Source organism: Bos indicus x Bos taurus, chromosome 16, assembly GCF_003369695.1.
Source record: "Bos indicus x Bos taurus breed Angus x Brahman F1 hybrid chromosome 16, Bos_hybrid_MaternalHap_v2.0, whole genome shotgun sequence".
Classification (NCBI taxonomy): domain Eukaryota; kingdom Metazoa; phylum Chordata; class Mammalia; order Artiodactyla; family Bovidae; genus Bos; species Bos indicus x Bos taurus.
Genome location: NC_040091.1, coordinates 53121232 through 53136061, shown reverse-complemented (window position 1 = coordinate 53136061; position 14830 = coordinate 53121232). Strand labels below are relative to the sequence as shown.

At 49.6% G+C, this 14830-nt stretch overlaps 1 protein-coding gene across 4 annotated transcripts in view; it reads left to right on the top strand.

Annotated features, from left to right (window-relative positions):
* PRDM2 (PR/SET domain 2) overlaps positions 1–12700 on the top strand; it is a 132985-nt gene extending 120285 nt beyond the window's left edge. For 2 of the 4 annotated variants that reach the window (XM_027565350.1, XM_027565347.1), the window contains one exon: positions 10691–12700. In XM_027565350.1, coding sequence (XP_027421151.1) covers positions 10691–10697 — 7 coding nt within the window. In that variant the 3' untranslated portion in view covers positions 10698–12700. Of the gene's footprint in view, positions 1–3921; positions 4066–10690 lie in introns of those variants that run through there. The other 2 variants (XM_027565345.1, XM_027565346.1) reach the window with 2 other exon arrangements.
* Positions 12701–14830: the final 2130 nt, after the last annotated feature.

Below are 14830 nucleotides of genomic sequence, written 5' to 3'. Positions count from 1 at the left end.
GCAGGCCTCCTGCTTCCATGTTCCCTCTCCTCCCATTCCCTTCCCAGGACATTCAGAAACATCCCCCTCTTGCTGAATTCTTCTCAGAAGGCCAAGGATCCTTCATTCCCAGTCCCTCTCTATCCCGGCTCTGCATTAGCAAGCTCCAGGGGTTGTCTCTATTTTACAGATGAAGAGACTGAGGTTTGGAGGCCAGGAGTCAGGGAGGCTTTCCAGCGAGTATGAAGGTGGGAACTCGCACTCAGGTCTCTGATGGCCAGGCTGCCTCCTCCACCCCACAGCAGCGACAATCAAAACACCATGCTCATTGATACTGCTCACTGATACTGTATTTTATTGGCATCATCAACTCAACGGACGTGAGTTTGAGCAAACTCCAGGAGATAGTACATCAAAACCCTAATCCCTTAAAGAAACACCGAGATGGTGACTTAGTGTCCCTCTGCAAAATTGTGGCTCATGGAGCTGAAAGACCTGGACTTTGCTCCCCAGGAAAGTCTCCATCTGTCTGAGCCTCAGTTTCCTCATCTGTGAAATGGGTTTAAAAGCACTTATTCCTTCCTTCCTGCACTGCTGGCAGACTCCAGATTTAACAGAAGAGAGAGCATTTGGGAATCACAGGGGTCCTTGTGCATGTCAGCCCATGTTATCTTCCATGAGGCAGGGCAGTGTGTGAGGGGTGGTGAGAGGCACCCACATCTGGGGACCTCGCCCCTGACCAGGTGGACACCTACAATTGAGAAGCAAACCTGCTCCTGAGTGTCGATGGCTGTGAGGCTGCAGGAGCCTGAGAGTAGAAGAGAGCATAAGGGAGCAGAGGTGCCCATGGCAGCTGGAGAAGGCTGGGAGGTCAAGTATCACCTTTGATTGATTAGGGTTTTTTTTTTTTAATGTTTATTTATTTATTTTTGGCTTCATCGGGTCTTAGTTGTGGCGCTTGAGATCTTTTGTTGCAGCAGATGGGTTCTAGATCACGTGGGCTTTGTAGTTGTGGCATGTGGGCTTAGTTACCCCGTGGCATTTGGGACCTTAGTCCCCCAGCCAGGGATCGAACCCACACCCTCTGCATTGAAAGGCAGATTCTTAACCAGTGGACCACCAGGGAAGTCCCTGACTGGTTAGATTTCTGAATGTTTGATAGACGTGTGATCATGGTGACAGTGAGAGGAAGAAACTGGAAATTGAGGATGCTAGCCTGTTGTCCCCACAGCTGCCATTTGTCCTGCTCTATTCCCCTGGAGACATTGCCCCAGAGAAGGGACAGGGTGGGGTACCTGCCACGTGCCAGGATTGTCCCTTATTCTTTGGCTGGACAAGGTTCTGCAGGTTATCCATGTTTCCAGGCAACCTGGCAGCTGACTGTCCCTTCCCAGCACTGGGTTAGCTGGCCGAGGGGTCTTGTCACCCTGGCGTGCCCTCCACGGGCCACCTCATGGGCCTTTTAGTCTATCTGGGGCACAGACTTGCTGCTGAGCATGGGGTCTCTGTTTTCTGCCTTAACTCTTGCTCAGTCCGGATCGCACAGTGCAGGGGAGGAGTTGAAGCAGGGGCAGCCCTGAGCCACGGCTGCGAGCTAGGTCCTCAGAGGGGGTCCGGTTTGTGGAGGGGCAGAAGTCTTCCCCTGACAACTTCTGTGTTGGGCTGTTTATACGTTCTTTTATTCTGGGAGAGCTTCCCAGGTGTCTCAGTGGTAAAGAATCAGCCTGCCAATGCAGGAGACACAGGAAGCTCCAGTTTGATCCCTGGGTCGGGAAGCGCCCCTGGAGGAGGACATGGCAACCCACTCCAGTATTCTTGCCTGGGAAAATCCCATGGACAGATGAGCCTGGTGGGCTACAGTCCATGGGGTCACACAGAGTTGGACATGACTGAGAGACTGAGTACGCATTCTCGACAGGCCGTGGTGCTTTTAGTATCTGAGCAGATGGATGGTTGTGGGGGCATCCTGTGCATTTTAGGATGTTTAGTTTAGCATCCCTGGCCCTGCCTACCAGATGCTGGGTGTCAGTATCCCTGCCCTCAGATGTGATGACCCCAAATATCTCCAGACATTGCCAAATCTGTGCCCTGGCTGAGAACCTCTAATCGAAACCTTGATGTTTCACCTTTGAGATGGATCTCATTCCTAGCTCAGCCCTGTCCAACAGAGCGGGCCGCAGCCAACACCTGGAAGAGAGCAGCACACCCACCTCACTTCCATTCTTCTACCCAGAGAGGCAGACTTGGGACCCAGAACAAGTTACTTGACCACTCTGTGCCTCCGTTTACCCGTCTGTAAATAAGAGTTAATAGAGTATCCCCCATGTATGAAGAGTAAGACACTTGATATACGTAACATAGCACAATTCTGGGCACCATATGTGTCGTTCTTGTTTTGGCTGCGCTGAGTCTTCATTGCTGCACACAGGCTTTCTTTTGCAGCAGATGGGGGGTTACTCTTTGTTGAGGCGTGCAGGCTTCTCTTTACAGTGGCTTCCCTTGTGGAGCACAGGCTCTAGGCCCGTGGGCTCAGTAGTTGTGGCTCACGGGTTTAGTTGCCTTGTGGCCTGTGGGATCTTCCCGAACCAGGGGTCAAACCCATGTCCCCTGCATTGGCAAGTGGATTCTTGACCACTGGACTATCAGGGGAGTCCTTGTGTAGCTCTTATTCAACAAATATTTGTTTTTGTGACGCTAAACTGAGGATGCAGCAGTGAACAAGGCAAGGGCCCCGACCTTGAGACTGCATAGCTCCTGAGGGAATTGACACATGATTCTGTGACTGTGACTCAGTATAACAAGTGCTGTGATGAAGAAATAGCAGGGGCAGTGGGAACCCACAAGAGGGACATCTCATCCAAGAATTAGAGAAGGAAGGCTTCCTGGGGGAGGTGGTATTCCAGCTAGGATTTGGAAGATGAGTGTGAGTTAGGTGGATGAAGGAAGGGGAGGAATGATGGTCTTGGTTACCTTTTTTTTTTTTAAATAGAGTATTCGGGTTTTTATTTTTATTATTATTAGTTTTTTTGGCCACGCCACACAGCATGAAGAATCTTAGTTTCCCAGCCAGGGATTGAACCTGTGCCCCCTGCAGTGGAAGCACAGAGTCTTACCTACTGGGCCACCAAGGAAGTCTCTGCATTAGCTACTTAAAAAATAATAATAATGCTTTCCTGAGAAAGAAATCCTATTTGAAGGGCTGTAGTAGCAAATAGGACCAAACGGTGTCAAGGGATTCTGGTTTACACCCTCTCTGAGACCCCTGACACAAACATTCTTGGCACAGTGAGACTGGGATGGCTGCCAGGTGCAGAGTTAATGGCCTGGAGGGGACCCAGCCCTCCCTCCTCTCCTTTCTGCAGGCGATGGTTGTAACTTGGTACCAAAACATACCCAGATGCTTTTTTGCGGGGAGAGCGATGCCCATGAAAGGAGGTGGGGAAGCGGTCAAGCTGCTGTCTGCATGGCAAGTGTCCATTCCTGGCTCACCTGCCCATCCAGCTGCCGTCTGCATGGCAAGTGTCCTTTCCTGGCTCACCTGCCCATCCAGCTGCCGTCTGCATGGCAAGTGTCCTTTCCTGGCTCACCTGCCCATCCAGCTGCCGTCTGCATGGCAAGTGTCCTTTCCTGGCTCACCTGCCCATCCAGCTGCCGTCTGCATGGCAAGTGTCCTTTCCTGGCTCACCTGCCCATCCAGTGGGGTCCCCAGGGTGGGCCTTCCCTGTGCAATATCTCAGAACCTGGCAGTTAGATGCTTCTCCCGGTCCGTGCCTCCCAGCAGAGGGAAGCGGGTAGATGGAGCACGGTGGTTGTTAAAACTCACCTCCCATTGGCCTGAAGGTGCCCGGAGAGGGCATCAGCACAAGGCCCTCCAGGTGCTGCCTGGGACACCCACTGGGCTGGGCCCCTGGTGACGCTGTGTGTTATTCCTCTCCCACACAGCTACAGTCTCCGCCTGGCATCCCGATGTCCTCCGCCAGCTGCCCCGTACATCACCAGACAGTGTAGGAATGTCAAGGCCACAGCTGCAGCCCAGCTCCAGGGATCCCTCTTCAAAGAGTAGGTGCTTCGCCTGCTCCCTGACAGGTACTCAGAGGGTGGGGCAGCCTCCCAGGGCTCTAGGGGCTGGGGGCGGGGCTTGGGGTGGGCTGGGCAGGAGAGAGGGGGATGGGCATGATAACTCCTGGAGCACCGTGCTATGTGCTCAGTGGGGCAGGAGGCCTTCCTGCTGGGACTGGGTGAGAGTGTGGACCCTGGACCACTTGGTTCAATCCCAGTTCTGTCACTTATGGGCTGCGGGACCTCAGCACGCTACTCTCTCTCTCTCTGAGCCTCAGTTTCCACATCTATAAAATGGGGGTGACAGTAGTACCTATTTCATAGGATTGTGAGAATTGCAAGTGTCAGATGTATGAAAGCACTTAGAACCTTGCCTGGCACAGAGTAAACACCAGGTAAGTCTAAGTATTACTGATCGCATTCAACACTTGAAACCTTCAGTGGCTTTCAGCCCGGAAAAGGCTATTCCATCAGGTATTTGAAAGTGGAAGTAATATTAATTCATAAAATATAAAACTGAGATTTATGTTGAACCAGAAGCCTCTGTCTAGATTTTCTGATGATGAAACCTGAATTTATTCGTGGAAGCTGGACTTTTCCTCTTGAGGGGCTGGGCTTTGCTACTGACCTCGAGCTGGCTTGGGTTTCTCTGCTGGTGACATGGCATGTCTTCTTTCATTGTGTCCCAAGACCAGCATTTCAAGTACAACTGGGGTGACTGTGCTGTCGCTTCAGTCATGTATGACTCTTTGCGACCCTATGGACCTCACCCCTGCCAGGCTTCTCTGTCCATGGGATTTTTCCAGGCAAGAATATTGGAGTGCATTGCCATGCCCTCCTCCAGGGGATCTTACTGACCCAAGGATCAAACCCATGTCTCATAAGTCTCCTGCATTAGCAAGCGGGTTCTTTACCACTAGCGCCACCCAGGAAGCCCAAATGATTGGGGCACTGGTTAAAAATACAGACCCCAGGATACCACTCCAAGTCACTAAATGAGCACTCTGGTGAGCAGGGCCTGGGAATTTGCATTAGCAGGTGGTCCTGAAGTTCTGGGACCCACTCAGGTTTGGGGATGCCTGCCTAATGTGGCCAAGGTTGTTTGGAATAAGAATGCAGTTGTTTAAGGCAAGAGGGGCTGAATTTTGAAGCTCTGGGGTCTTCTGTGCTGAGCCTTCCTCCCTCCCGCATCTCCTCTCCCCAGGCTCGCTCCCTTTTCCCTCCCTCAGCAGGTGGAGTTTCTGGCCTTATTTCTCTGGGAGTTCATTCAGGAGGGGACCGGATGTAAAACCCACTTCCCCATGAGAGCCTGTCTGTGGAGCTGACACTGAGCCTGCCTCTTGGGACCCAGCTCCCGAGATGGGAGTTGAGTTGAGTCAGGAGTGCAGTGGAGCAACGGTGCAATGGATGCTGCTCAGGACTGGGTGGCCCAGGACACCATCCCCGCACCCGTTTTACAGAGGGAAGAATGGGGGCCCCGAGAGGAGGGGTTTGGCTAGAGTGTTCTGGAGAACAGGCAGGCAGTGCGGGCTGAGCAGTTCCCTACTCTGGTCCCAGACGTGTCCTGGGATCACCCCTGTGGCAGCTATGTGGACTTTCATGCTGATGGGCTGGCTGGATGTGGCTTTCAGCCCAGAGAAGGTGTTCTTTGCAGCCTGAGGGAGGGTCAGGTGTGGCTGGAGTGATTTCTGCACAGACTGGGGCGTTTCTGTCGGCTACTACATCTCAGCCGTAAGCGGGCCTTGCAGGTTCAGGCCCTCCCCTGGGGTCCGTGTGCACCCCTAGACAGGTGTGTTCTTTTCCACTTAGTTTCAAATGAGTGCAGCTTCCCAAGCTGGGTGCTTGGATGCCTAGAAGCCCAATTTTATTTGCCTCTGCAGCTCACAGCTTCTTCTGTTTACTCACCAACAGTGAATGCTCAGAACTCAACAGTTTAATTTCAAAGGGACTGAAATTTGCTCCTTAAAATCTTATTTAATTTTTTCCCTAATTTTAGAATTTTTATGTTTTAAACTTTTAAATCAGTATGTCAGGAAGATTCCCTGGAGAAGGAAGTGATAACCCTCTCCATTATTCTTACCTGGGAAATCCCACGGACTGAGGAGCCTGGTGGGCTACAGTGCATGGGGTCGCAAAGTCAGACATGACTTAGCAACTAAACAGCAACAATAATAAGTATGTATAACTTATTATTTAAAAATTTTTATTTTTAATTGAAGGATAATTGCTTTACAATATTGCCTTGATTTCTGCCATATATCAGCATGAATCCATCCTAGGCACACATATGTCCCCTCCTTCTTAAACCTCCCTTCCACCTCCCACCCCTTCCCACCCCTTTAGGTTGTTAAGAGTCCTGGTTTGGGTTCCCTGAATCATACAGCAAATTCCCATTGGCTATCCATTCTACACATGGTGTGTATATGTTTCCATGCTACTCTCTCTATTTGTACCACCCTCTCCTTCCTCTCTCCCTCCTGTGTCTATAAGTCAGTTCTCTGTCTGCATCTCCATTGCTGCCCTGAAAATAGGTTCATCAGGACCATCTTTCTAGATTCCATACATATGTGTTAATATACAATATTTGTTTTTCTCTTTCTGACTTACTTCACTCTGTTTAATAGGCTCTAGGTTCATCCACCTTATTAGAACTGACTTGAAAGTGTTCCTTTTTAAGACTGAGTAATATTCCATTGTATGTGTATACCACAACTTCTTTATCCATTCACCTGTTGATGGACATCTAGGTTGCTTCCATGTCCTAACTATTATTGTTAATAGTGCTGCAGTGAACAAAGGGATCCTCTGGTATATACCTAGTAGTGGGGTTGCTGGGTTATGATAGCTTTATTCCTAGTTTTTTAAAGTTATCTCCATTCTGTCTTCCATAGCGGCTGTATCAGTTTACATTCCCACGGTTCCCTTTTCTCTATACCTTCTCCAACACTGTTGTTTGTGGATTTTCTGATGATGGCCACTCTGACCTGTGTGAGGTGATATCTCATTGTAGTTTTGATTTGCATTTCTCTAATAATGAGAGGTGTTGAGCTTCTTTTCATGTGTTTATTAGCCATCTGTATGTCTTCTTTGGAGAAATGCCTGTTTAGGTCTTTGCCCACTTAAAAATGACTTAAAAAAAAATCTTACTGATACTATTTGTCTTAGTTTGCTTGGGCTACCACAGAAAAATACCACAGACTGGGGGGCTTAAGCAATAGACATTTACTTCTCACATTTCTGGGGGCTGGAAGGCCAAGATAGAGGTATCAGAATCATCAGGTTCTAATGAGACCTCTCTTCCTGGCCTGCAGATGCTACTTTCTGGCTGTGTTCTCACATCGCAGAGGGAAGAAGCCCTGGCATCTTTTCTTACAAGGGCACTAATCCCATCATGAAGGCCCCACCCTCATGACCTCATCTAAACCTAATCACCTCCCAGAGGCCCCACCTCCAATTGCCATCACATTGAGAGTTAGAGTACGATCGTGGGCAGGTGGTGGATATTGGAGTTGGGGCACAATTCAGTCCATAGCACTATTTAACACAGTTCCAGAATGATGTTTTGAGATGCCATGGCAAAGGATTTTAGCACAGGAAGGGATGTGTAGGCCAGCACCCTCTATTTATGGAGAGGGGAAGCTGAGACAGAGGGGGTCAGTCTTCTGATGCCTAGATGGACCATGGACTTTGTGGTCTGTGGCCAGTGTACATGCACTGGACTTTGTCCTGAGGAAAATGATAATGTCCTCAGAGCACCCAGGACTGCTGTTCATCCTCCTGCCCTCGCCCAGGTAGAGGCTCTGTGATCAGCCTACTGGACAGCCTGACCCAAGTGAGGGACCAGCACAGAGCAGCCTGGCTTTTCTCCAGCACCTGCCTTCCACTGCCGCCTCCTCCGTGTTCTCATGATGTCTCAGGCAGAGCCCAACGCTTTCACTTCCAGGTGTAACAAAGTGCCACATTGCCTAGCCCAGCGTGAAGCTCCCACTGTACATCCTGTTTCACCTCTGTCTCTTTCCAGTCCTAGGCACCAGCCAGACTTGTGCCCAGGGGTCTAGGAGGGGCTGCCCAGGGTAGGGACTAGGAGCAGCTGTCTGGGACAGGGACTGGCACCTCTCACTTGTCTGGTCAACATATGATGCTCCTCCTGGCTGTCACTGCTCCTTAGCTAAGACTGCTGGCCTTGGGGCAGGTTTCCTGATGCTGGCCCTCCCATGGGGTCCTGGGAATGGATGGTGGAGGGTCTCCGTGAGAGGTGAACTTCCCTCTGGCACAGCTTTGGCCAGCTGTCCTTCAGCTCCAGTCCCAGGGGTCCAGTCTGCTGCTGTGGTCTCCTCCCTGGAGGGCTGCCTTTCAGGTCGGGGGCTGGCAAGATGGCTTCTTGTATGGATCCCACTTGACAACCCACAGGAAACTCACATAAATGAGCCACACCTGGCCAGGGGGAATACAGGCTGCTGCATGCTGGCCTGCCTTCCTTCCTCCTGCTGCTCCTGCTCAGATGGGCAGGGCGCATGCTGGCCTCCACCTGGAAGGAGGCTCCCTCTCTCTAAGGCACCTAGCGCCACCAGGAGCAGCTCTCTCTCCAGCCCTGTCAAAGGGTCTGTGGCTGCGGGGAGTAGAAATTGACATAGGAGCACACTTCATGGAGTTGAATCACCATTCCAATAATCCTGGCAGGTACTTCACTTCTTGTTTCAATTTGCCCATCTGTAAATTGGGTTAACAAAATTCCACACTACACCCCTATATATAAGGGACTCGAGCATCTGTGGATTTTGGTATCCTTGGGGGTTCTGAGGGCTTCCCAGGTGGCTCAGTGGTAAAGAACCCACCTGCCAATGCAGGAGATGCAGGAGACATGGGTTCGATCCCTGGGTTGGGAAGATCCCCTGGAGGAGGGAATGCCAATCAATTCCAGTATTCTTGCCTGGAGAATCCCATGGACAGAGGAGCCTGGTGGGCTACAGTCCATAGGGTCTCAAAGAGTTGGATATGACTAAACATGCCACACATCAACAGGGGTGCTGAAGCCAATCCCCTGTGGATAGCAAGGGATGAGCATACCTCTCTCACGGTTATATTGTCAGGACTGCAAAGTTAGCACATGGAAAGCACTTAGTATGCCTGGTATGTAGTAAGTCTTCCTACAAATCAGAGATATAATTATTATTCTTTTCACTGAATTATTGTATTATTATCAGTAGTAGTAATAGCAATAGTAGATAGTACCTGTAGTGGTAATAGTAAATGATGACCAGTTCCACTGGATGAGAGACCTGAGCCCCTGAACTTGGCCGAGCCCAACCCTAGGCTTATAGTCAACCCTGGGCAATAAATGTCATTGAACAGTCACTCATGGGCCTGGCTTTCTGTGCCAAGTACCGTAACCAGGGTTTTCTTGGAGGCAGGATGAGGGGTAAGCCACTCCCTCTGGACACAGGGCGCACATAGGCTCGGGACAGGGCTTGACCCTGTCTCTGTTCATCAGACTGACCTTGTAAAGGTTCCTTCTCCTCTCTGAGCCTGTCTCTTCATTGAAACGGGGATCTGTGTCACCTGCCACCAGGGTTGTTTAGTGTGTTAGCATGAATGAAGTGACAGCGCAGTTACTTTGGAAAACTGTCTGGCAGTATCTGCGGATGCTGTACCTATGCCTTCCCAGGGCCCAGCGGTTATGTTGCTAGGGGTACACTCAGCAGAAGTGTATACACATGTGTACCACATGTTCATATGTTATATACGCACACCCTACTGCCCAGCATGTCCTCTTGGCATAAATACATACACATGTGCACCATACATGCCTTTTAGACACATGTAAGAATGTTCTAGCGACATTACTCATGATGGCCCCAGACTAGAAACCACCCATCTGTGCATGGGCAGTGGACTAGGCAGATGAAAGTGGCCTGACCTTGTACCAGAATCCATAGCATAGACTGAAAGAACCAGGGCCACGTGCTCAATGAGCGTGTGCATCCTCAGGTGGGTGCCTCTCCAAAACATGCAGAAGCCAGACCCAAAAGGCACATGTGCCAATTGAGTCCATTTATTTAAGTCAAAAAATGGGTTATGGCTTCCCTGGTGGCCCAGTGGTTAAGAATCCAAGTGCCGATTCAGGGGAAATGGGTTTGATCCCTGGTCCCAGAAGATTCCACAGGCTGCGGGTCAACTAAGCCCAGGCTCCTTAATAAGAGAAGCCACCGTGATGAGAAGCCTGCTCACTGCAGCCCCCACTCCCTGCAACTAGAGAGCCTGCTTGCAGCACTGAAGACTCAAAAATAAGTAAATAAATAAAGAAATAAAAAATAGCCCAAAACAAGTAAATAAATAAATAAAAACAGGTGAAAGCAATCTATGGTAATTAGGTCAGGAGAGTGGTTATTCTAGGAGGTGAGGGTGGGCGGGTGTCCTCAAGAGGTGCCTGGGTGGGGCTGATGGGAGTTCGGTCATGTTCTGTTTCTCCATCTGGGTGCTGGTCACACAGGTGTGTTCACTAACAGTTCATCAAGCCGTGCTCTTTCTGTACAGGTGGTATACGTCCGAAAATAATTTAACTAGAAAAATTCAGTAGAGGGACCATGCTCAAAGAGGTAGGCTCTAGAATATGTAGCCGTCATTGTTATTTTTCTTCTCTTTTTCTCCTCAGCACCTGAAGTGACCTGGAGTCAGTGAAGCCAAAGGGACTGGCCTTCTGCCCTGCAGGAAGTACCGACCTATTCCAGATCCATGAGCCTGCGAGAGAGGAGTGCGTGTGTATATGTGTGTGAGCGTATGCGTGTGCCTGTGGTCTTCAGACGAGGGTCCTGAACCCCAGGGAGGCTGGAAAGTAGCTGACTCGGCACCGAGGATGACACTTGGGTGCTGTCCCGGGCCGTGACCTGCAGCTCAGCCTTCCTGTTGGGAGGGTCCCCTCCTACTATGCAATTTTTCAAGAGCTCCTTGATCCTGCTTTTTGCTTCTCCGGTTGTCTTTTGCCACGGCGGGGATTTGGGTCTGGCCCCGGGGGTCAGCTCCAGCCCTGTCCAAGCAAGGCCTTCAGGAGGAGGCCAAGTTCCCTTTCTGGCCAGCTCCGCTCCCGCCCCCTCCTCCACGGCCCCCCTCATCTCCCCCCACCCCTGCCCTCCCTCACCCCTAATGTCTCTGGGAATCTGTAGCCTGTAGACACTTCGGAGCCTCGCTGATCATCCCCCTTGGCCCTTGCACTTGGAAGACTTTTCTCTCTGCCTGAGCGAGCAATCTGAGCTGCTGGCTCTTGAGTTGTTTCCAGATTTGCCATTCTCATCCGTCAGGCCCTGGGCGTCCGGGAAAAAGTCCTGGTCTCCATTTATAGATCAGACTCCTCCTGTGGGAGAGGCAGAGGACAGGAAGGGATCTGGTCAGGGCAGGGGGTGAGCTCCTCGTGTACTTCTTTGCCTCACTTGGTGGGACCATCAACACCTTTAGTGTCTGAGCTTCTCAAATTGGCTGAAAAGGGAAACAAACAAACAGAAACTGGGAAATGAAAAATAAGTTGGACGATTAAAAAGCCTGGGGGTTGGGGGGCTGGGGAGGGGGGAAGAGATTTCCGGAGACCGTCCATCGCCTGCCAGGGAACAATGGAGCTGGCTTCGTCTCTGATGGAGCAGTCCATGTCTCGGAGAAACGGGTGAGCTGAGCTAGGAGTTTGGACCCAGTTCAGTGAGGGTCTTGGGTTTTGTGCCTTTGGGGCAGACCCCAGACAAGGATGTCTGAGACCACTTTGGCGCTGTCTTCTCAGCCCCATTTTTGATGGTGATGCGCCAGACCCAAAGTGGAAAGAGGGGACCCTTTAGAGTATGTAGGAATGGTCATGCAAAAAAAAAAAAGGGACTTTTTTCAGGGCTATTATGGTTGATCTTGCAACTCTGTAAATATGTATGTAGACACTTTTAAAAGCACGTATTTATGTCCCTGACTGTAAATGCCCCATTTTTAAAGTTTTATAACTTGTGTTATTTAATGAATCCGTCGACTGGCTGCAGCATGGGGTCTGATAACGGTCCAGGAGGAAAGTTTTGTGAGAGCCTCACGTGGGCAGAAAAGTGCTGATCGTTGGCTTGTTCCCATCCTTTTTCCCACCCACCCAGCTACAGACCGTGATTTGTTTTAAATTCTCACAAACTGGAATCCTTTAGCCCGCTCCTAAAATTAACCCTCATGAGCATGAAAATCTGTGGCCGTTTTTTATCCTAACGATACAATTTTGTCCCCTCCATGTTGACACTCGTGAACTGTACCCCAGCCTCTCAGTTCTTGAGGGTTTGTTTTTCCTTTCAGCAGTGAGGAAGGCCCACAAACCCAAAGCTTGGAAAGTTGCCTTCAGCCAGTGGAAAATTCTGGAAAATGTGGTGGGAGGGCTGGGGGGCACTCATTTTTTTTTGCATGTGCAAACGTGCTGGTCATCCTCCGACCCTCAGACTATCAGGAGAACTTTCACGAATGTTCCAATCATGAAAATGGGGGTGGGTGGGTTGGTCTTTTTGTTTTTTAAAAAGCGGTGTTTCCTGGTCAGTGATGGTCTTCGAGCATGGGTTTGGATTGCAGAAGAGGACATGTGAAGAAAATTAACAATGAAAGTTAATTTATCTGCCATGTGAAGAAAATTAACAATAAAAGTGTGAGGCGAGATTGTGAGGAACAGGTGTGGGCGTGATCATTTTGGTTCTGGTACTTGGAGTTCTCTGTGGCTGAGGGGTGGGAGTGGCTGGGGGTCCTCCAAGGTTCCATTCTAGCCATTAGAGAAACCTAAGGCTTCCAGGAAGCTCCCCGTGGAAATACCCCGGCTGGTGAGGAAGCTCACTCTACATTCATGGCCCTCTCCCACCTGCCAGCCAGTGAGTTGATAAGCCATGTGGCTGAGACTAGAAAGGCCTCCTGTGATTGCAGACATATTCTTTTCTTTAAGCAGCCTCATTGAGCTCAGATTCACATACCATGCAATGTATCCATTTATGTGTATACATCATTTTTAGTATATCCACAGAGTTGTGCAGCCATCGCCATCATCAGTTTTAGAACATTTTCTATCACCCCCCCAAAAGAAACCCCACACCCAATAGCAGTCACTTTCTTATTTCTTATTTCCAAGCCCTTAGCCCCAGGCAACCACAAATGTGCGTTCTCTCCCTGCAGATTTACCTATTCTGGATATTTCATGTAAATAGAATCATACGAAAAGTGGTCTTTGTGACCAGCTTCTTTCACTTTGCTTATTCTCAACGTTCATCCAGGTTGTGGCATGTCTTGAGACTTCATTCCTTTCTATGGCCAAATACCCCATTATATGGATATGCCACATTTTATTTATCCATTCTTTGGTTGATAGATTTTTGTGTCGTTTCCACTTTGGGGATATTAAGAAGAATGCTGCTATGAACATTTCTAAAAAGGTTTTTGTGTGGATTATTTTTTTAAAGTATATTGCTGGGAAGGAATTGGTGGGTCATATGGTAAATCTATACTTAACATTTTGAGGAACTGCCAAACTTCTCCAAAGTGGCGGCATTATTTTACATTCCCACCAGCAGTATCAGAATTCCAATTTCTCCACGGTATCCCTAGTCATTGTCTTTTTAACTTTTGCCATCTTCGTGGGTGTCAATACAAATGAATTCTTTTGAAGAGCTAACCATCCTAGCAGAGTTGAACAGGGCCTGGAGGGGAATTCTGATGGAAGGTGAGAGATCAGCACCTTGGGTTTGGTGCTTATTTTGGGTTTGGGGTGGGTAAATGGTAGGAGGTCAGCCCCCATATGGAGGCCCATGCCCTGATACTGCAGAGGAGTAGGAGGAAGAGCCTCGATTTCTGTCTTTTCACTTAAACACTTTCTCTAAAAAGATGTGAAATTAGAATTTTCTAGAGAAACAGAACCAATGGTGTGTGTGTGGGTGGGTGGGTGGGTGTGTGTGTGTGTATATATATATATATAAAATTAACTATGGGAATTGGCTCAGAAGATCAGTCACTCGGTGGTGTCCAACTCTTTGCGACCCCATGGACTGCAGCACGCCAGACCTCCCTGTCCATCACCAACTCTCAGAGCTTGCTCAAATTCATGTCCATCGAGTCAGTGATGCCATCCAACCATCTCATCCTCTGTCATCCCCTTCCCCTGCCTTCAATCTTTCCCAGCATCAGGGCCTTTTCCAATGAGTCAGTTCTTTGCATCAGGTAGCCAAAGTATTAGGCTGAGAAATCCTGTGATCTACCCCCTGCAAGCAGGAGACCTGGGACAGCTGCTGGTGTGATTTATTCTCAGTCCCAAAGCCTGAGAACCTGGAGAGCTGATGGTGTGACTCCCAGTTCAAGCAGTGAGTCAGGACAAAAGGGTGAATGTCTCCTTCCTCGGCCTTTTGTCCTATTCAGACCCTCAGTGGATTGATTGTATGAGCCCACTTACACCAGGGAGGGTGACCTACTTTACTGAGTTCTTACAGAGTCCAGGGATTCAAGTGCTAATCTCACCCACAAACACCCTCACAGACACACCCAGAAACAATGGTTCATCCAGGCACCCCACTGCTTGCTCAAGTTGACACAAAGTAACCCTCACACATGACTTTTCATTCTCTGAAAGAAACTTATCTAGAAAGCAAACACAGTGGCACCTCCCAGTGAGGTGAAATCTATGCACACAGGCTTCTCCACCTTGGCTGACCCCTGGGCTGGACCAGCAGAGAGAAATTTCCCACAGGCCTGGCTAAGGGAGGACTCACAGCAGTCATGGGTGAGGGGGCGGGGGAGTAGATGCAGAGAAAGGAGGCAATTT